The 23,755-nt window shown below is 38.5% G+C and overlaps 2 protein-coding genes across 6 annotated transcripts in view; one reads left to right on the forward strand and one right to left on the reverse strand.

Annotated features, from left to right (window-relative positions):
* Nucleotides 1–23,755, forward strand: part of LOC145453615 (uncharacterized) — a 371,639-nt gene that overhangs the window by 290,194 nt on the left and 57,690 nt on the right. The gene's annotated exons all lie outside the window — the stretch shown is intronic.
* Nucleotides 21,165–22,213, reverse strand: LOC145432972 (uncharacterized). The gene has a single exon (XM_080309824.1). It carries the CDS (start codon nt 22,150–22,152, stop codon nt 21,496–21,498), a length of 657 nt encoding a protein of 218 aa, XP_080165950.1. The 5' UTR covers nt 22,153–22,213; the 3' UTR covers nt 21,165–21,495.

Genomic DNA, 23,755 nt, shown 5'->3' on the forward strand with positions numbered 1-23,755 from the left:
GTTGTTTATAAAGTTACGTGGAAGTGTAATGCGTGAAAAGAGATGAATACCACATCACGAAACATCATGTGTCATCATTTAAACCGGTGGTAGGCAACGTATAGTCCTCTGGCCTTGTCCGGTTCACAAGGACTTCGTTACTGGCGAAGTATAAATGCTCGAATACTTGCTTTAAATATCACGAGAAGATTCGGAATTGCAGTGGTCGAGATTGCCTAAAATAATTCAGATTATCTTAAAATTACAAATTTAAACGGGTGTCGTTATTCGAAACATGTTACTTTTGAAATTTCTATATGACTCCCTAATGATTGCAATGAAAAATAAAGGGTGTATGTAAGTCGTATGCCTCAACTATGCATTTGCATATTGCATTTGATGATAAAGTACAATTTGCGCGACAATATTGCGAATCGTAACCGTCAGAATTGTCGAATCAACAAAAGTCACAGTTAATTTAAATTTCATATGGTTATTTTTCGGTCTTGGTTTAATATTCTGAATAGTTTTCTTGTCTCATCAGCAGCCCTATACGTTAAAGAGTAAAATCGGGACTATTAACATGGATCGCGTATTCTGATTTTGATAGAGTAAATTCAAGGCAGCTTCGTGTTGAATAGACAGGAATTACAATAATGAAGAGTCCTATCCCCAGTTCCTAATTAACTCGTCACAACTTTTGTTCCCATTCCCATTTCTATGACCGCATCGTGGAACCGCACCGAAAAGCGGTTGCGATGGTGTTATTGAATTATTATATAGTCGTGTACATGTGTTGAACTCCCATAATTTTTGATAGCTTTGCGGGTAGCTGGAAATGGAAATCGTTTTCACCGTAAGAGCTGTTCTGGTTTGGATGGATCCTAGAGTCGGTTACCAGCAAGCAATGCCGTAGCAAATATTTTGTTTCATATTCTTTCTTTACGTTCATCGTCATACCATAATGGTAAGTAACGTGTCCAGTGGGTTTGATGTTGAGTTTGATTGGATTGCCTTCGTCAAACGAAATCCATGGTTATCCATTCCTCGTTCTCTCAATCAGGTTTCGCATAAGTCAAGTTAAATCGGCGACAAGAATGGCAACACCAAATACTGTTGTATGTGCGAGAACTGAAATAAAAATTATGTTTAAATGAAATAACACAAAGAAACACTTTCAACTTATTCACGTTGGCAGTATGGATTTCCATATATAGTAAATTCCTTCAAGAGTTCGACATTAATAGCATTTGTTTCAGTAGGCTACGTTTCGCAACACATATACGATCGTCAGGCCCCGACCTCTCGACCGGCAAATAAAAACAATCCGGTGAGAGTTTGAACATAAAACGCAATCTTTTCCTGGTGTGCCTACTGACTTCGTTGATGTTGGCAATATAGGTCGTCGCATTGTAGGCATTTGTGTTCGAGCAGAAAACAGGATGTCGCTATTTCACTCCTCATTTGTACAGCCGGTTTACCGTCATGACGTTCAGTAGGGCGGTTATTATTTTACCTAAAAACTCAACAATTTTTCTCCAAAAAGTAAATATTATGTCATTTTTGACATTAAAAAACTTGATTTTGACAAATATTTGCCATGATGTATGTAAATTAGGCGTTTTGCACACAGTGTTAAAATCGTACAACTTTTCGTCGTTTCTGGTGTGAACTGCATGTCCTTACGAAGTAGCTTGACCAGAAAAAACTACCGTTTCGTTTGAATGTTTTAACGAGACTTGAGTAAAGATGAGTAATTTCATATATTGCAAAATGCTTGATCAATTCAAATGCCGAGTAAACAAAATATTAGGAATTAAGAGAGCACAACATAGCTGAAAGCTCATGTTCAAGCCGAAGTTCTGAGGGTACTGCAAAGCGAGCGAATGAAGTCGTCGTGATTGAGATAGCACATTAAATAAACATTTTCTAACGTATTTTGAAACATCCACCGAGTAAAATTTTATGAATTTAGTTCGTATTTTGGTATTTTATCGCATCAAAACACCATCAAATTGCGCTAAGATGAAGTCATTGAGACATCACCATATTTTCGAAAGGCACAATGACATTCTGATGTTATTGAGTTACTGTGAAATTACTTTCTTCTTCAGGTATTGTACGTAGACACACATTTATAAAGTTGCGGAAAATGTGTTGTAATTGGCAGCGTGACGTCATAGATTCATGGTAAAATTTCGACTCATACGAACCCTCTACCCAAGATCGTGTTCACCAGAATCAGGAGAACCAGGACCTTATCTGAGGTTCGCACCATGATCAAGTTCTGACAGCCCTGCATAATAGCGGACGATTGAAGTCTGTATTGGGATAGCACGTTAAAATAACCTTTTCCAACATTTTTTACAGCCACCGTCAAGTAAAATATCATGGTTCTAGTTCGTGTTGTGGTACTAATTGAACATAAATGCGATATCTTTCAGCTCTCTTTTCATGCTTTAAGTCGGTGATGTCTGCACTAAGGCATTTTTTCATTTAGTGCTGGTTCATCAAGTAGCCTAGTTCGCCATGATAGCAACCAGGCGGCCTGTCAGAAACAAAGCATACTACTAAAACACAGCAAAATAAGGGCATTAAGAGATGCGACAAGAGAGGGTAGGGTATAGACAGGTTTGTTTGTGTGTGTGGGTTATTCATGATGTTTGTCGACTACAATGGCCAATTTCAAATGACTGACAATTAGCAAAATAAATTTTGCAATACCTAATAGATTACTCTGGGTAGGATAATGTTCATACCATTTCTTGTAAGGTATAAGTTTACCTGATATTAACCATTATTATCCAATAGCTTATACCACGGGTCTCCCGATTTCATAGTTCGGAAGACCCCACGAGCCACAGATATGCTACAACAGGGATGGTCTGCCAAAACGAACACCACAATTGCCGAGTAAAAGGTGGCTGGTTTAGCTAAACTCGCAGCCTTACTGTCCTCCGTCATCGTAAATATATACACTTAGCGATGTATAGCAAATCGGACGAAGTGCGGACGATGATTCACATTCATGGAATTCGACTAAACTGATGGTATTAGAAGAAAGTAATCAGTTTTTAAGTATTAGACACAATGCAGGATAACCAATTGGGCATCTTATCGCAAAGGCTGTGGGGTGTATAATTTTAGAGCTAGCTACACTCGATCGGGATTAATAGGAGTGAGAGCGACTGAAGAATGACCTCTAGAGAGATTGAAAGATGTCCACGAGAACGCAAAAAGCAAAGACCCAGGGACAATATAAAATTCGTGTCGTGTAGAGCACAAGGCCTAAAAAGACTCGCAAGCAATCCTCAATCTCCTCGGTAGACTCGCTAGCGTGGTGGTGATTTGCGTGATCGGTGGAGGGATCACCATTCGGCAAATCACTTTGCTAGCCTGCATTTTAAACGGATACCCCACTCTCCTTGTTTCGACGGGAGTGTTGTTTAAAGTATTCGAACTTTTAGCTGCTGGGATGTTTCTGTCCGGATCCGCTGCCGGAGTTATAATACGGTATTACTAATACCGATAACTAGGGCCATTTTATATGACCTTAAAAAATCAATTATATGACTTTATTTTATGGAAAATATGACTTTATATGACTTTATGAGAAAATAGTGTATTTTTATATGTAACCAACTTCACTCATGGAACTGACGAGTAAAACATACACAACATAGCAGTAATACGCATCCATTTTTATTTTAAACCACTATTGTAGTACAGTTTCATGTTGTGTGGAATGTTGGAGTCTATAAAGTGACAATTTGGACGTAAAATGACGTTAGTAAGGAAAATGAGCCCTCCACAGATGCTGATGTGGGTTGACACTTCTGCAGTTTTGCATACAGCGCTGGTGAAATGTCTTGCCTTTGTAGCTCCATAATTTGTTTCACATCGTTTTTGTCCACTCGCTTCTTAATGTAATTTTTGAGCTCAAGCGGATCTTTTCTGAAATCAAGGGCATTTAGATCCTCCTAGCCTCTCTGATGGTGTATCAAGTTTGAAATATTGTTGTAGTGGAGGCATATTTCGGTGACCAATTCTTCAATTATTTATCATCGTGGTGCCCATCGTAAATACTATTTTATTCAAATCCAAATGTATATGTATATACCGAGACCAAGATAGAGCTTTTTAGCCTGCCTACCCACTGACTGATCTTCAAATTACGTCCTACTTCAGCGCACAGAAGTAAAACAGATTGTGTAGCAATACAATGCAATGTGTGACCTCATAATGCAATGTGTGGCCTCATAATGCAATGTGTGACCTCATAGGTCTGTGACTGTAATGCGATATAGGCTAACCTTACAGCTTGCCTTCGTTTAATCAGAAATTGCCCTACTTTCTTAGTGCTTAATTGCTTCACCGCCTAAATTGGCACTTTTTATTTAAAGTATACAACAATATGACTTTAGAACTCAAATATGACCTAACAAGGAAAATATGACTTTATATGACTTTATAACTTTCTTAATATACCCCATAGGGACGTGGTTTTCGCGTTAAGATTGATTTCACGACTTACTGATGCATAGAAAAAAATATGAGTTTAATGACTTTAAATGGCCCTACCGATAACACAGCTGGTGTCCGTTAATTGATTTCCGTAACATGATGGAGGAAAGGCGACAGCAATGTCATCGGCTACTAGGCGGATAGCCTCTTTGATGTCTAACTTGGTTGATACAAGAGCAATAGGGATTCCGTATAGCCGTCAATAGTTTCATAATTTATTTTATATTCTCATCAACTTCCGAAAATATAGGTCGCAGATTTAAGATTGTTTTCGCTTCGACATTTGGGTCATTGTCGTTGATACTGATTGCTATAACGGTGGTACATTGCAACTGTATGTACGGCCTACGAATTATGAGATTTGTGTTATCCAATTTCAACAGTGAGTATGTTCATTGTTCAATTGTTCTTGTTCTGTTCATGTTCAAGGCGAGAAACATCGAACATTACTATACTGAGGTATCTGTGAAACTTACAATTATTCCAAATCGTGAGCGCCATCTGGCGTATTCTCAAGAAGTTGTGAAGAAAATCGACACAAAATCGACCTGCGCCAGAATCGAAAACAAGCATAGCTTATATATGTGAGATGCGGTAGGTTTTTGTTGGCATAACATTATAATTATTCTTCGTTGTTAGGTTTTATATCCTAATTGTATTCGATGATGTGATGACCTTATTATGAAGAAAACGTTTAAATTAAACAATCACCAAGTTTCATGACGGAATCATTACTGATAGTTAATTCGAATTTAGTGCCTCGTCATAGATTCCCGGGAATCTATCGCAAATCATTACGGCTGCTGGATAGTAGAAGTGTTTTCAACCAGTTTCCATGATCTCAATTTTGCCTTAGAGAACATGCATTCGACGCATGTCGGGTGTGCGTTGTTTACTATCTTTCGCAGTGACACGCACGAAAGCTGAAACCATACCGAACATGGTAATGATTCTATGTTCGCTATTTCGGCATTGTTCAAACCGCGTATTCGAAAACAGCTTAGTAGTTTAGTTAACTTGGAACAAACCAGAATGGCTCTTGGCTGGACCTGGATACGAGGCATATTCATAGTTTGGGTTATAGTAGGCTAGTACACGGATCACCATATGTATTACTAAATGGCAGCAATAAAATGATAACATTAATTAGGGCTCGTGCCGGACCTGTTGAGACAATATCGATTGCAAGCCGTAGTAGGTAGGGGCATTTATTTGAACCCATGTATTGCATATATATATATCAACAATAAAATTGGACAAAACAATAATCGCTCACTAATAGAAGCACATTGGCCTACTATAAAATATTAGACTTGTTTAGCATCTTGTAAATATGTCCAAATAAACATAATAGCCATCAGAAAGCATAACAAAAAGGGAATCGGAAACAAGACACCGAACTCGGAGCTGTAATTATCCATCAACATTGAACACACGTACGCAGGCTCACACAAAGAGGTTACCTACTCGGTAGATGTAATCTACAACAACTTCCAACGGACCTTCATGTACTACTGAACAATCCTGTAATGGTACATCCATTAATAGATTATGTGATATTGACCGGAAGGGGAATATAACCCCCAATCAACCCTCCCACTCAGGCCTGGCGCACAAAGCCCTAGTTGCTGAGCGCCATAATACCCCGTACCCACCCACCCACCCACGTACGCAGGCTGTGCTAAATGCCATGAACACAACTCCACCTGCCGTCAGGATGCTATACGATTTTAATCGAATGGGACTAGTCAGGTTGGCAGATATTCCCGATCCGCGGTGTTTCAGACAAATCATCAACGCAGAACGGGTGGACGTTAAAGTCAAATACGACGAGTAAACACCAGCCAGGTTTTTTAATGGAAGCAAGCTACGGAATCAGTGAAGCTTAGGATCAGCAGTGAAGAAACGCAAAGTATTGTCAGTCTCGGTTTGGAAAATCTGTCAAGAATTTGACCAACCATAGGCCCCACAGCAGTTGCGGTTACGATTCCAATGATAAACAGCAGCCCCACAAACTGATCGTTCAAATAGGGAAATTGTTTCTAAATGAAGGGTGGCGCCGTACGCTCTGTCGGACATCGTGAAATCGTACAGTATAAAAAATATCGCGTATGGGCGATAGGAGAATAGAAATGCGACGTCTTTCAACTCTATTGACAGGCTTTGAGTCGGAGATGTCTGCACTAAAGGGATATTTTCGTTTAGTGCTTGATCATCAAGTAATTCGTTAAGCTGACAGTCGGCCTGTCAGACACAAAGCATAATACTACAACGCAACAAAATAAGGACATTAACGACAATGACCCGATTGTCGAAGCGAAAACAATCTTTAATCTGCGATCAATATTTTCGGAAGTCGTAGAGAATATCGATGTTTGCCCAAGCTGTTGATGACTTTACGGAATTCCCATTGCTCTCGTAGCAACCAAGTTTGACACCAAAGATGCTAGCCGCCTTGTAGCCGATGACATTGCTGTCGCTTTTCCTCTTTAATGCAAAGGAAACCAATTCACGGACACTAGCTGTGCTATCGGTATTATAACTCCGGCACCGGAACCGGATAGAAACATCCCAGCAACTAAGAGTCCGAATATTTTAAACAAAACTACCATTGTAACCAGTAGAGAGGCGAATCCGTTCATGACGCAGGCTAGCAAAGTGATTTGCCGAAGGCTGATCCAACCACCGATCACGCAAATCACTACAACGCTAGCCAATCTACCGACGAGATGGCGATTGCTTGTAAGTCGGTCATGGCAGGATCGATTAAGAAATATCTCGAAGTGATATCGTTGACAAAGGAGAATGATCCGAAACCGAAGACATCCAATACGGTGATGAAACACACTATCGATGAAATGTCGGATTCTGAATCATAACCGCTGCCACTCGACTTCAGCAAATACTCGACCTGCCGTCTCTAACTCGGTTCGGTTTCAATGTATTTTCCTTAATGGCTCATCAATTCAGGAAACAACAACAACAAAAACAACAACACTGCGATTACTTGAGCAACGACCGCGAGAAGGATCATTCGTGACGATACGGAAGGAAAAAACCCAGAGAGCGATACGCCGTGAATACCTATTTCTGAGAAAATAGGGGATATTATATTGCGACAAATTCTATTTATCTACTGAATGAGAAGCATAAACTTCACTGCTGTCATCAATTACCAGTTGCTCTACAATGCACATATTTTAAACGGTTACCATAGTATCAGTTAGGGATGCATCTCCAAGTATTAGTAGTCGCTTTCTTTAATTTTCAGCTTGGCGTTGATCAGAGGCACGATCTTGGTTAGTAGAATTGCGGGATGAATGATCAGTAGAATGACTAAATCATTTGAATTTCAGGTTATAGCATTTGTTTTACCCACAAGTAGCCCGTCTATATATAGTAAGCCACTGCATGTTTTCATTGCCTACGTCTCATGACATTCATAAAACGCAGCATCAGCAACCGCTCACTGAACAACTGTGAGCCACAGTATGATATGTATCTCATATAACATACATATACTCATATTATATCAGTGGTTCCCAAACTGTGGTGTGCGTACCACCAGTCTTTCTCAAAATTCTCTCAGGTTTGTTTGTTTTGGGGTATTCATGGTGTTAGTCGACTACTATGGTCATTTACACCAGGCCGATATTCTTGTTATTTTCCGTAACTGCCGACTTATAGCACGGCCCACCTCTATGCTTTTTGTAAGACACAGCTGATGCGGATGATGCGTGGCGAGGAGGAGCCCAGGTAAACCTCCAACACTTAGGTATCGGAATTCGGAAGTCGACCTCGGTCGGACTCGAACCCGCACCCATTGGTGTTGTAGCCGCGGATTATACCACTGCGCTGTCTCGACACACTATTCTCTCAGGTCGTACGCGATAAGCCTCAATTCAACGGATCGAGAAATTAATGAATTTACAATTCGATGAAGCGAGATCTGTACTAAATATGAAGGCTTCATAATCAGGCATGACAAAGTTTACTTGATTAGGCTGTCAATGTAAAATCGGACAACGTCATATATCCCCAAATTTTAAGACCCTTGCATTGATCTATGGCTTATAGAGTGGAGCACGAAGTGGAGTCTGGCTGGATATCCCGCTTAATTTTCGACCAGAGCTGGTTCTGAGCCGGATCAGTACCTTTTTCGATACGGCCGAAGTCGGATCGGAGCTGGATCAGTACCTTTTACTAAGAATATGATAGCCTTGATCTCGTTTGCCCTAGGATCCGTGGTTGAAGAAACACTGCACTCTAAAAATGATGTGGTCTCAAATTGAAGGACAAAACGGAAAATATTTTTTGGCGGCAGACGTTTTCTTCAGAACGCCACTGTAACGGAGCTGCAATGTATTGAAATTTCCACAAACATGTCACGCTCCAGAAAGTCACGCAGATATCGAACTTTACATAGTTGTTAGCCGAAAGAAGGAAATGAAGGAAATATGTCGTACACGCATGGGATGGTGTCAACGCGAACCATTTTCAAAAGGTTCTGTGTGAACGCGAATGTGAACCTCATGACGTCACGTGACGTCATATTGCTAATTACAACCCTATATTTCAGTAAAGTGATAGCCCATATTAAAGCGCACGATAACTAACGACTCGGGCCACATAATGCCACAATGCTGACGTCGCCAAATGTATCATCTGCGGGGGCAATAAAATGATACAATAATCCCATAAAATCAATATCTTCCGTCGTTTTGCCAACAATTTCGACGAGGACTTACAAGGGGATATAAGCTTTCGCCTTAACGGTCTAGGCCAGACGGGACAATGCACTGGGCGTCTGTCTATTGCTACGTTGATATTGAGCAGAGTGTAAACCGGGTTTCTATACTTGCTAACGATATGACCCCATTAACAAGTTATGCAGCAGTAGCCAACACCCCAATTGCACGGAATTAGTTTTTATGATACAATAAACATAAGAAGTCAATATTGAGCCTGGTCCCGTATGCCTGCTAAATTTGTTAAATCAGACTACAATATCAATTTCATTGATTGCTTGAATAAGCATCATTCACTGACTACCTATAGTGGATTTCACTCTTGATGTTGTGTCATTTCGGGTCAAGCTCACAGCTAGAAGAGAGTCACTAAATATTCACAAACGGAAAGCTGCATATTTCGAGCAAACTTTTGTAGCAAAGCAAGCAAAATATTCAAGATTGTCAAGGTACATACTCGTTTAGTGTTGATATTGTTATGCTGCTATCGACATGCACAGAGTGGCCCGCAGTTGAAATGCAATAAATTTCAACCAAAGATGTTACAATGAAGTGAAAATATTAATATATGAAAAAGGTTCACAGTCCAGAGCCTACCAAGGTTCATTTGTGAACGTGAACCTCTAAATGTCTGAAGTTCACACAGAGAACGCGAACGTGAACCTCACGTACACACCATCCCTAGTACACGCCAAGGTGGCTTAGATACCACGTTCAACGGAATATCTTCAGTCAGGAGATTTATATCAAAATCGGGCTTAGTGTATTCTATTTCTGTCGCGTACGACATATTTCCTTCAGAACATCGACTGACAATGACAACTATAAAAATTTCGATCTCTGCAAGACTGCTGGAGCGTGATGTGTTTGTGAAAGTTTCATTACGGTGGCGTTCTGAAAAAAACGGCTGCGGCCAATTTTTTTTTTAGTTTTGCCCTTCAATTTGAGATCACATAATTTTTAGAGTGATCAACTGAGTCAACACAGTCAACACAGTCATGGGGCTATTTTGATCAAAATCTCGCATTTTCGATGTAATGGCTAGATAGGAAGTCGGCTCAGTCGTACTATAAAGTTTAGAAATTCAATCTACTTGTTATTTTCACAGGGGCACACAGAAGATTCTTTTAAATCAAAATACAGCAACAGCACTATATTTAGGGTATCAGAATTATCATAGTTATGGACTTTCACGGATATCATGTACATAAATAAACTCCAGTGATGTACAGAAGTATTTACTTAGATACTCAAATAAAGTGGCATTGATTCAATCAGTTTTACGTAAACCATCTATTGTAAATTTGAAATAATCAGTTGGAATATTTTATGAATAATTTATTTTAAAGCACAATTGTTTTTGTACGATTTCCTCATCTAAGCAATTTAGTGCAGTTTCTCGAAAGGTTCCAGCAATGGTCTGCCATAATATGTTCATCCCATCTGTCCCAATATCTTTCTTTTGTTGTTTTGATGTCTTGGTGGATCTTCTATCCTTACTAATCAACAAGATCATCAGAAAAGATGCCAAGATGACCGAACAGGAAGTGAACTTTTATGCTCATGTTTGTTCCAAGTTTTCTATATGCAGAAAGGAATTTTGGGACCAGCTATTTATTGCTGGGTGCTTTGTGATCACCTAAAAAGTTTTATTTACTAGACCTTAGGATAAATTCCATGCAAGGAACTCCTTACTAATATGAAATTGGAATATTTCATCCGTATTCGAATCTGAAATTTATCGAATTTACCAGATTCAAGCTTCTCGTTTGATAGGGATGCAAAAGGTATACCCATTTGGTTGACTCGGCGAAAAATTATCAATTTACAAGTCAAAGGAAATGAGACACATATGAGCATTTTAGTTAAGCTTTTCAATGACAAATTTGATAGCTTTATACTCCTCTTTAATCTTGGTAGAATGCAGGGTTGTAATGAACTTGACTCGAGTCATTTTCTCGAAATGCAGAAATGACTCGACTCGAGTCAATCTGTGTATTGACTCGACTTTGACTCGAGTCATTGCGCATGACTGGAGACACAGAAGGCCAAGACAGATATTCATCATAATTTCGAATAATAGTAAAGTAATCACCCTATTGGACATCGTCTCTTGGTACTAGTACTTAAAAATGCGTTCAGAAAGTCTTGGAATTGAGAAAAATTAGTATATTATAAATGCCAACCATTCAATATCACCAAACAGAGTTCTAAAAAGTGAGTTAAACAAGATTTTAACTGGAAGCTGAACAGTCCACACATTGCCTCAGACTCGGACATGACTCGGATTCGACCCTCTGCTCGATGACTCGGACTCTGACTTGACTCGGTGGTGAGTGGAAAATAACTGGGCTGATTCGAGTCAAAACTATAAAAGTGAAATTGACTTGTGACTCGGAGCCTTGTGACTTGGTTGCAACCCTGGGAGAATGACTAATTGATACATGAGAATATGTATTACCGTCGTGCAAAAGTACAATTTTTAGGCTTGACAAACTGCTTTTTTGACAAACAAATATTCCGTATCAGGTCATGTTAATATTGATCGAATGACTGAGAATGACATGGGAGTTCTTCATCGTCAATTATCTATTTATGCGCAATATAAAATTAGAGAAAACTATAATTTATTGCCCATCAAATGAAATATTCAAGGGCTTTTTTAGGGGTAAAAATATTTTCTGAACAGTAGCCAATCAGGCAAAATGTGATATTCGTAATCAGCAACCTCGAAAACCACAGAAACGGCTCTCTCATTTTTTACATTTTTATGACCAGCGTATTTATTGTCGTAGTTTTTCGGACCGGATCACGGTCATTTCTAGAATCCGGCCTTGTAGTCGTACCTGAGTCGGACCAGAGCTTTATAAACAGGATTGGACAAGGACCAGAGAATATGTCGATCCACTCCGCTCTACTATGGCTGAATTTTACTAGTCACTGCATCTTACTTTTCGTGAGCAGTTAGTATCAAATTCAGGATCCTCCTAATATCAATATCAATTATTCACATGCAGTATATAGCCGACTGCCCTGCATCAGAACAAAAATCGTGAGACACGTTACAAATCTATTGGAGGGGTACAACCTCAAATATCCGATTTCCATAAATATTATATTATGATCGATCAGTAGTGAGGGTACGACTTTATACGCCGTCCAATCAGAGAACGTCACGTCATCCTAATTGCCACGCCCCACGCGTGTCTTAGTATTAGGTGCTATAGGGTTAGGAAGAATTAGGTTAAGGAGCGCGCGGGAATGTTTCTTATGCTTATACAACTCAACGAATACCCATCGGCCTGCTTACTACATTTTAAATATTCTCTCCACTATTGTGTATACAAGAATATACTTCTCTTAGTAAGCAATTTCTCGTGAATTCCGAAGCACATTCGCGTGTGTTAACTTCTGTATTAGGTGATAGTATCATTTTCATGTCTGATAATGTTACTTGTCAATGTGATACAAACGTAAGCTCAAACTACTTTAAAATTTAAAGTCTTGCCAAATTTTATCTAAAACTGAAACTGTCAAGTACCGATAAAGTACTCTAAAACCTAGTCACTTTTTACGTGGAGGGAGAACATAGCGAAGTACTAGTACATTTTGGAGTACTCAAGTATAGGTTTGGCCTGCTTGCGCTATACTTAATGAAGTGATTAACTATTTACACTGCATCTACTTCTATTGCTGAGTTTTTCGGTTTTTGACCAAACTATACCTTCAATACTTACTTTTTAACTCACTCGGAAATCATAACTTCTTGTACTTTAGTAAGACTTTACTGCTACAATTTACTTTTTTCAGTGGACCAGTGGTCTTCGTGAGTGGTGTCAGTTTCATCTATATCCTACGAAAAGCTACTTGAGTACTTTACGGCTTCGTATCATCGCAAATAATATATTCTGAACATGTTTAGATAGCGAGGAGTTGTAATTACAGGTGAAAGGGACAAATTTTATCTCAAACTGAAACTGGAAAGTACCTATAAAGTATTCTAGAGTATTTTTTATGTTTATTCAACTCAACGAATATCTTCATATCGGCCTGCTTACTACAGTTTAAAGATTTTCTACGCTAGAAAAATCGCTGTAACATGATAAGTATATTATGATTAATCTTATCAGCGCGGCATAGTACATTCGAGTAAATTCATTTAATTAGCTTATGTTTGTGAAATTATTTGGTTTCCGAATTCTATCTAAAAGTGAAACTGACGAGTATCGGTAAAAGCAGTCTTAAACCGTAGTCACTTATTACGTGGTGGGAGTCGATAGCGAAGCACTCGTGCATTTTGTAGTACTCAAGTATAGGTTTTATCTGCTTGCACTATACTTAATCAAGTGATTAACTATTTACACTGCATCTACTTCTATTTCAGAGTATTCGGTTTTCAGGTAAACTATACCTGCAATACTTACTTTTTAACTCACTCGGAAATCATCACTTCTTGTACTTTACTAGAAATTTACTTCTACTAAATGTTGAAATGTACTGTTTTCAGCGGTCTTGATGAGTGGTGCTAGTTTCATCTATATCCTACGACGCATTTTCGCGCTGCAGGATGACTTATCGCAATAAAAAATAACAAAAATACTTCGAGAATTTGCGAACTCTCACTGCTCAATATTTTAGTTTTACGAAGTACCCTTCAAAGTGAGCCTACATCTTGGATATTACCCAAAACCACATAAAATGTCGCTTCGAACGAGGTATCCTTTAAGTTAAGGTAGAAGTAGTCATTTCCGAGTAAGTAAAACGTTAGTACTCTAGGTCTATTTCTGTTTAATACTCTAGCTATCATGAAGTTGATGTACTCCAATATCATAAGGACTTGAGAGTATTTGGTGCATGTAGGCAAAAAATCTACTTGGGTATTCTCAAGAAGTACGAGTACTATACTTAACAACTCTGAAAGTTATCGCAGTTTGTGGCATTTGTATGCCATCGAAATTTGCGTGCTTCTCACTTACCTTATGTTGGTTTTCCTTTTCTATCTACTTTACAAGATTCAGTGTAGAAGTTTAGTGAAAGTGTAAGAGTTTAGCAAAAGCAGTTTTTGATCGTAGCATTTGTCAAGGTGATACAACCGTAACCTTAAACTACTTTAAAATATAAAGTCCTAAAAGTAGGTAGTTTCTCCTGAAAAACCGATTAGTAGAAGTGTAAATATCCTAGAAACATAACCACCTGTATCAGTCACTTTTCAATCCCTAATTGTAATAAAATTCCAGCAAAATTGCGAATCGTTGAGTATCGAACGATAGCCTCTATCCTACTTGCGGAAAATAGGGATTGGTACACGAGTATCAAATTAGAGTAAATTGAGTAAACTTGAGAGGTTATTAGTGATTCTGCTGGAGTTTATATGAAGGGAAGTCCTGATAAAACCTTGATTATTTCAGAAAAGAATAGAGGGCTTCTTTCGATATTTTGATAGTCTCCGTCGTACTGTCGGATGTCATGAAATTGTACACATGCCATCTAGTACTACGGAAAATGTCAAGGCTGGTACTCAATGGTTCTGTTAGTAAATATATGGAATGTGTGGGAATCGAATTGGAGCGTAAAGTATGCTCCTATGGCATAGAGCCCTACGAAATGAGTCCACATACCCCGTAAAATTCCACTCCGAGCGCTGCGGCTTAGCTCAAGCGAACAAGTATTTCGTACTTTAGGTGTCAAATCATCTTTCTTATGATAAATAAGCATAGGAAGAATTAATCAGAAAATTTTATAGAGTACCGTAGGCATCGATATTTTGAGTGAAATGGGCTTTCTTATCTTAAATTGAAACGGAGAGAATAAATCGAAACAATTTGCAGAGTCCCGTAGGCTTCAAGACATAGCTCAGGCTGAGATTACAGCCTAATAACGAGGGCATCGAGTGGGATGTTATAGGAAGCAAGACGAATCGATGTAAAAGTGTTGAAACTTAATTACATCTGTAATTCCATCACTAAAGTTGATCACGCATAGGTACGTGCTACGCTCCCGCAAACAGATTCCCGCGAAGTTGGTATAGAACTGCGTTAGTTTTAAAGGTGTTCCATCATGAAATGTGTGATGAAATTTGATATGTTCCATTGTCATACTGTCCTACACCTGTGAACCAATCTTCAAGTTGCGCATTCAATGTTTAGCTCGGTAATTACGTTATTAAAGTTGAGTATGCATAGGTACGTGCTACGCTCCAGCAAAAGTCGGTATGGAACTGCGTTAGTTTTAAAGTTGTTCAATCATGAAATGCGTAACAAAATTTGACATGGTGCATTGTCATAATGTCTTACAACTGCGTACCGAGTTTCAAGGTGGGGAGTCGATTATTAACATGCTAATTCCGTTGTTGAAGTTGTCAATGTATAGGTACGTGCTACGCTACGGAAAAACAGATTTAGCCAAAAGTTTGTATAGAACTGCGTTGGTTTTAAAGGTGTTACATCATGAAATGTCTGACGAAATTTGGTATGATGCATTGTTATTATGTCCTACAACTGCGTACCAACGTTCAAGGTGAGAATTTAATGTTTAGCATGCTAATTCTGTTATTAAAATTGACTATGTATGGGTATATGCTATGTTCACGAAAAACAGATATGCGTAAAAGTCGGTATTCGACTGCGATAGTTTCAAAGGTGTTCCATCATTAGATGTGTGATGAAATTCAGCATGGTGCATTGCCATAATGTCCTACAACTACGTATCAAGTATCGAGTTGGGATTCAATGTTAAGCATGGTAATTCCGTTATTAAAGTTGGCTATGTATGGGTACGTGCTATACGCTCCCACAAAACAGACGTACGCAAAATGTCGATGTAGAGCCGCGTTAGTTTTAAAGTTGTTCCATCCTGAAATGTGTGATGGGATTTGGTATGGCGCATTTTTATAGTCTCCTATAACCGCGTACCAACTTTCATGGTGAGAATTCAATGTTTAACACAGCAATTCTGCTATTAAAATTGACTGTGTTTAGGTATATGCTATGTTCACGCAAAACAGATATGCGTAAAAGTCGGTATTTGACTGCGTTAGTTTTAAAGGTGTTCCATCATTGGATGTGTGATGAAATTTAGCATGGTGCATTGCCATAATGTCCCACAACTACGTATCAAGTTTAGAGTTGGGATTCAATGTTAAGCACGGTAATTCCGTTATTAAAGTTGACTATGTATAGGTACGTGCTATACGCCTCCTGCAAAACAGCTGTAGGCAAAAAGTCAAGGTAGAGCCGCGTTAGTTTTAAAGTTGTTCCATTATGAAATGCGTGAGGAAATTTGGTATGCCGCACCATCACAATGTCCTACAACTACGTATCAAGTTTCAAGGTGGGGAGTCACATATTAGCATGGTAATTCTGTTATTAAAGCTGACTATTTATATTTACACTCTACCGAAGACAGATTTAGGTAAAAGTTGCTATAGAACTGCGTTAGTTTTAAAGTTGTTCCATCATGAAATGTGTGATGAAATTTGGTAGGCTGCATAATCACAATGCCATGGAGCTCATTTAGATACGTTTTTTAATGTAGTTACACATTCTAGTTGTTTTGATGAAGGAAAAAATCATTCGATATCTCGATACAACTAGTTTAACACGCGTTGATGTAACTTTTCTCAATTGTATGCATAGCCTACGCGAAATTGGTTACCGAATTTTTCGATTAGTTTATATACCGTATTTTATTTAAAACTGAAACTGTTAAGTACTACTTAAAGTGTTATAAAATGTGAAAAAGTGTACAAGTAGAATTAATATTATGTCATGAATAAGTAGTTTACAAATTCATACGATTTTTCTTGTTGCGTTCCGGGATAAAATGTAATTTTTCGCTCTTTTTTATTTTTTATTTTTTCAATAAAATTAGTATTCATTTTACAAAAAACGTCGTGTAAAGGTAAAGTACTTGTACATTTTGTAGTGCTCAAGTATAAGTTTTCATACTATTACCTTGATAAAATTTTCAGAATAGAGACTTTTGCGTAAAGTCTGTGTTGCATTTAGTTGCCAGCTCTGAAAGCAAGCAAAGTTTATGGTATTTGCGCAACTTCAAAAATCGATAAAGTAGTCTAAAATCTAGTCACTTTTTACGTGTACTTGTACATTTTGGAGTACTCAAGTATAGGTTTGGCCTGCTTGCGCTATACTTAATGAATGTGTCATAAACACTTGAGTAGTTGGTGCGTGTAGACAACAACCTACTTGAGTACATAATTTTTACTTTTTCATTAAAATTAGTATTCATTTTACAAAAACGTCGTGTGAAGGTAAAGTACTTGTACATTTCGGATTACTCAAGTATAGGTTTTTTCAGCTTATTATATGCTCAGTATATTATATGTCAAGAATTGTGGAGCATTTTTGAACTTTCCTCTGCATGATCATTAGAGCTTCTATTTTTTGTTGCAGGGCAACTTTGTTGTAGCCGAAAGCGGTATTATCTAGCAACAAGGTTTAAATGACTCGCCTCCGGCGTTTATTGATTATTTAATTACCCGTGTTCTCGTCATGCAAAAATTATGCATGTATTAGTATGAAGCTCAGATGCAGCAAAGTGTGTGAGACTGCCTGTAAAAATTGCGGGAATTTACATTTCTCGGCTTATAACAAATAACGACGCTGAAATTCTACTTCAGATGCAGCAAAGTTAATGCGTCTGTCTATATAAATTGCGCGAAGGTGCATTTCTCGGCTTATAGTGAATAACGACGCTGAAATTCTACTTCAGATATAGCAAATGCGGCAAATCTGCGCGAATAGCTGCATAAATTGCGAAAAGGTGCGACTCTAATTTTTAGGCTTTATTGCAAATACCGATGCTGAAATTGTACTTATGTCACCGGACACTATCGATGAAATTCACATAAAATCATGCGTAGTTGATCGCGCGAAATGTACGTATAATTTTAATATATAACAATAAAACCGCGAGTGTAAAATAAATTAAAAAAGTTCTACTATACAAAATTTTCGGAGTACCGACTATTTTGTGTAAATTCTGTTATGCGCTTAGTTATTCAGTATAACGCTACTCGCAGTATAAGTGTAACAGTCTAAAAGTAGTTTTCTATATACCTTACAAAATTGCATAGACTACGCGAAATTGGTTACTGAGGGAGGTAATTTTGTAAATAGCAACAACATAGATTTATACCTGTTCCGTATACATAATATTTGTATAACATGATATTTGAAGGCGGAGAACTAACGAAATTGAAAAATAGCAAAACTAAATTGAAAATTTGCGAAGTCCTACCATGCAGTATTTGAGTTTTACAAATTACCCTCGAAGTGAACCAGCATGTTGGATATTATCGAAAATCCTTCGTTCCAAGCGCTACGGCTGTAACGCAGGCGGCGTTTCATTATCGATTTAATCACCCTTATTCTAGTGACATGAAAAGGACTGAATCGTATGAAAGGTGGTGACTACAAGAATCGAGCGAAAGCGTTGTTTCACACCATTTGGTCGTGCTGGATGCGTTTTTGACGTTAACGCTATTACTGATATATTATGCTCTTTTTTCGAAATAAATGAACATTAATTAATTAGTGATGATGCCATTTCTAAATATTTACAGAAGTTTCGTGTATCATATATAGTCTTAAATACACATAAATTGATTCTGCTGAGGAAAGTATCTAAATGTGTACCCTCGGAAATCGTATTCCCATAAACCACGCCTAGTTCAACGTTGATTAGTGTCATTTCTCTAGTGTTCTCGTGAACATAGACAGCCTTAAATACACATACAATCATGCAAAGTTGATCATGCGAAATGTGCGTAGAATTTTAATATATCATCATAAAATCGCGCCTAGTTCAACATCGATCAGTGTTATCTGAGAGGTCATATATTATCCGCAAAAATACAAAGTCCTAAATACACATAATGGGATACCTGGCGAATATATTCTTGTATAGACATCATAGTTTTCGAAATTTATGTATAATCTGAATGTTATTTTTCTCTCGAAAGCATGTTATTATTAGGTTTCGGAATTTAATCACTTTTACAAAATGTACCCTTAGGGTATGAAAAGGGGCGTGGCAATTAGGATGACGTGGCGTTCTCTGATTGGACGGCGTATAAAGTCGCTACCCTCACTACTCCGATCTGAGAATACTTTTTAGACTCGATTTCACAAAACCGATAAATATTTCTCGCTTAGCGCGGTCATATTAGGTATAAGAGATCCGCGCAACTCGTACGCGAAATATCAAGCGGTATAAACGTATCCAATAGTCAATCACTGAATAAATCTGGTATTCTTGGCCAACCGCGTATGAAGGACACTGGCGATTTCTATGCTGTAGAGTGTAGATTGTACATCTTAGGTGGTACGTGAACGCTGTATAAAACATTAAAAAATGGAACACGGGTAACCAAAGTTTGGGCAGCACTATATCTAAGGTTGCACTTAAAACAAAAATGAATTCATGGGCCTTGTTTAGAAGATTTATTTTTTGATTCATGAAACCTTAATTATGGCGTCACAGTGCATTGGCATTGCCAATTGAAACTGTAGGGTAAATATGGGGTAAATATCACACCTTACGGGGGTATGTACCGATGTGGTGACCATGTATGGCTACACCTACGCATTTTTCTATACCACCTTCCAGACTAACCAACACGCAAAATGGCGAATAGATGCAATTTTTGAAAGATATTCCGTTACCGTGATACAGGTTTTTCGTTCAGTTTTTATGACAATTTCACTGGTAAAAGTGATACAGACTTATCTTAAACTACGCCATACTTTGCAAAGTACAAGGTTTCTCATGTAAATAGCGTCGCTGGAAAAACTGTTAAGTAGAAGTAATGCAGAGACGTAGCCAGTAAAGCAAGTCAGATTGAGAACGTCGAAAAGTAGAAGTAGGCTACTTTGCTACTGTCCAACTTCGAACACGTAGGGGTGGCTGTTGGAATAAGGTTAAGGAAGAGCCTCCATTTACCCATGATGTCTAGTCTATGCGGTCGTCGGTAAGTGCCAATGGTCGACAACTAGTGGCATAATCCTCATATATTCTGTGCTTTTTGCGTTGTCTGATAGAGAAGCATTTCTTCAACCGATGAGACCAAAACACGTATAAATATGCATTAAGAATTACTGATTAGTAAATGAGCTATCAAGGGTTGGAGATGGAATCTGAATTTCACAGGAGGTGGGTTTGAGTTTGAAACGGGACGGCTTCTGACGCGCAAGACCCTGGCAACGTTAATGTTAGTAGTGATGGTTGGAACAACATCACACCACAGAACACATGTATCACGTTTCATGACAAACGACGATACGTCATGTTCTCCAGTTGTTGCTCTACAACAATATTTCAAGTAAAATTCGCAAATAAAACTAGAACTGCTTTCCAAACTATGCAACCAGAACTAGTCAAAACCACTTGTTGGTTTACCGTGACATAACTAGATCTACAGTTTGTACAAGTCTGCTGTGGCCAATTCATAACTCATACACTGAAAACGACTGCACTGTAGTTTGTCAGCATAAATCAGATACAACTGTTCCGCGTTTGTTCTTGCTCTGACAGCGTCAACGAATGTATAACGACATTTGCATCTTTCACACGTATTCATCGAATAAGTGACCGCCATATGTTGTACGAGTCTTAAAAATTTACACCGAAGGTACGCAATATTATGTAGCATGATAGTGACAGGCTTGTAGTAAAATAAGAACAATGTTCACGACTAGCAGTGAGATCTGCATAACAAGGTTCCGCTATACCAATGCCTCTCGACGGATTTAAGCAGTGCCCGTTTATTTGAGAGAATGTAGTAGTTCATTTCGACGCCTTCCCATCTTACAATTCTATCACAAACATCTGCAGTTCAGAAATGATTAATTACCGGAACCGCTCATTTCAAACGGAATGAAACTCGAATGAAACCCTTCCCAGTAAATGTCTTCCCACATATGGCACATTTACGAGTTTTAACGCCAGCATGTATGTCCATATGACGCGTGAGGCTAGTCGTCTCAGTAAATGCTTTTCCACACAGCACATTCATGATTTATGAGGCCAGCATGCATATCCATATGAAGCTTTAGGCTAACTTTCCGAATGAGTGCTTTCCCACAGACAGCACATTTATGATTTTTCATTCCAGCATGCATATTTATAGGACACTTCAGGTTATCCTTTCGTGTAAATGTTTTACTACATACATCACAGTTATGATTGTTAACGCCAGCATGGATATCTATATGACGCATGAGATCTACCTCCTTAGTGAATGCACTCCCACATAGTCACAGGTATGATTTTTGACGCCAACATGGATATCCATATGAAGCTTGAGGTTGCCCTTCCTAGTAAATGCTTTCCCACATACATCACAGGTGTGATTCTTAATGCCAGCATGGATATCCATATGAACTTTGAGGTCTCCCTTTCGAGTAAATGCTCTCCCACATGCATGACAGGTATGATGTTTGACGCCAGCATGGATATCCATATGACGTTCGAGGTTACGCGTCATCGTAAATGCTTTATCACATATATCACAGGTATGATTCTTAACGCCAGTATGGATAAGCATATGATGCTTGAGGTGACCTTTCCGTGTAAATGCTTTACCACATACATCACAGCTATGATTCTTAATGCCAGCATGTATATCCATATGGAGCATGAAGCCTCCATTTTTAGTAAATGCTTTCCCACATACATCACATTCATGATTTTTGATTCCAACATGCATATCCATATGAAGCTTGAGGACTCCCTTTCGGGTAAATGCTCTCCCACATACATGACAGGTATGATGTTTGACGCCAGCATGGATATCCATATGACGTTTGAGGCTACTCGTCATTGTAAATGCTTTGCCACATATATCACAGTTATGATTCTTAACGCCACTATGGATAACCATATGAAGCTTGAGGTAACCCTTCTGTGTAAATGCTTCTCCACATACATCACAGCTATGATTCCTAATGCCAGCATGTATATCCATATGACGTTTGAGGCTACTCGTCATTGTAAATGCTTTGCCACATACATCACATTCATGATTTTTGATTCCAACATGCGTATCAACATGACACTTCAGGTGATCCTTTCGTGAAAATGTTTTACCACATACATCACAGCTATGATTCCTAATGCCAGCATGTATATCCATATGTAGCATGAGGTGTTGCTTCTCAGTAAATGCTTTCCCACACACATCACAGTCATGATTTTTGACGCGAGCATGGATATCCATATGGCGCGTGAGGATGCCCTTCCGTGTAAATGCTTTACCACATATATAACAGTTATGATTCTTAACGCCAGTATGAATAACCATATGAAGCTTCAGGCTACCCTTCCTTGTGAAAGTTTTGCCACATAAATCACAGTGGGGATTTCTGCTAACAGATTGCATGTCAATATGACGGTTGAAGTCCAACTTTCAAGTTCAAAGTGTTACGAACAAATTTAGAACAAATATAATAAACTCTATTCAGCTTAGCTCATGACAATATGTCCATAACTGCCATGTATGATAGTGTGAAACTAATCAAAACAAAGATTTTCATCAGATTGTATTGCAATTGCCATACAATATTGTACTACATACAAAAATATCAACAGCACAAAATTTACTGTTCTCATGATAGTTTCGACTCATTCGACACCTTCCTAACTTTTCATTGTATCGCAATTTTGTGGTGTATTGAACTGATAATAATTGCTAATAAACTGGACCGAACAACAGTTCGCGTGAGTTTTTTGACAGCTTCAACGAATGCACAACGATAGTTGCCTCTTTTACGTGTATTCATCAGATAAGTATGACCGCAATAGATTAAAGAATTCTCACAAATGAGCACCATTATACGTAGGCCTATACAGCATGTTAGCGAGAGGCATGTAGTAAAATACGTTCAATGTTCAAGACAAGCACTGGACACAGAGATCGGCAAAATAATTTGGTGTGTACGACACGCACATGTATCGTTGCACAAATCCGTTTCGACGGAGCGTTCGATTTGTGGTTGCTGCCCCCAATTTGCCGAATGGTTACGTGTAAGGCTGACCACAATGATTCGAGCAATCAAATATGAATAGAACGAGTCAAGTAGTGAGAGACGAATTTTCTGTGCCCTGTGACGAGGCGTTTTCCAATATGGAAGGTTGTGAATCTTGGTCGTATCGCTGCATACGAAACATGCAGTACCAAGCTGGGGATTGGAATCGCTCAGATGTACTACAAAAACCGTCATTCATGAGGCACACACCATTCCAACTTTGTATTTCTTAACCGAGAATCATCCGAATCACTTTTCTAAGCAGTTTGCATGTGTACGGATGGGCTCAGATTGCAAGGACAATGTTATATTAAAAACGAAATTGCATAGTGACGACAGGCATCACACGCTAACATGGGTATGCGTCGACCGCCGCATAATTATAATTACGGTTTTACGGCTGAATTTGGTCGTACCTCCACAGGTTGGCCAACCCTGGTCAAATAGACGTAAGAATTA

The sequence above is a fragment of the Botryllus schlosseri genome, chromosome 1, assembly GCF_051294905.1.
Source record: "Botryllus schlosseri isolate E-star chromosome 1, Bs_hap1, whole genome shotgun sequence".
NCBI lineage: Eukaryota > Metazoa > Chordata > Ascidiacea > Stolidobranchia > Styelidae > Botryllus > Botryllus schlosseri.

Coding starts and splice junctions, on each gene's coding strand:
- LOC145432972 (XM_080309824.1), bottom strand. CDS start 22,152: ATGGTTATCCATAGTGGCGTTAAGAATCATAACTGTGATATATGTGGC.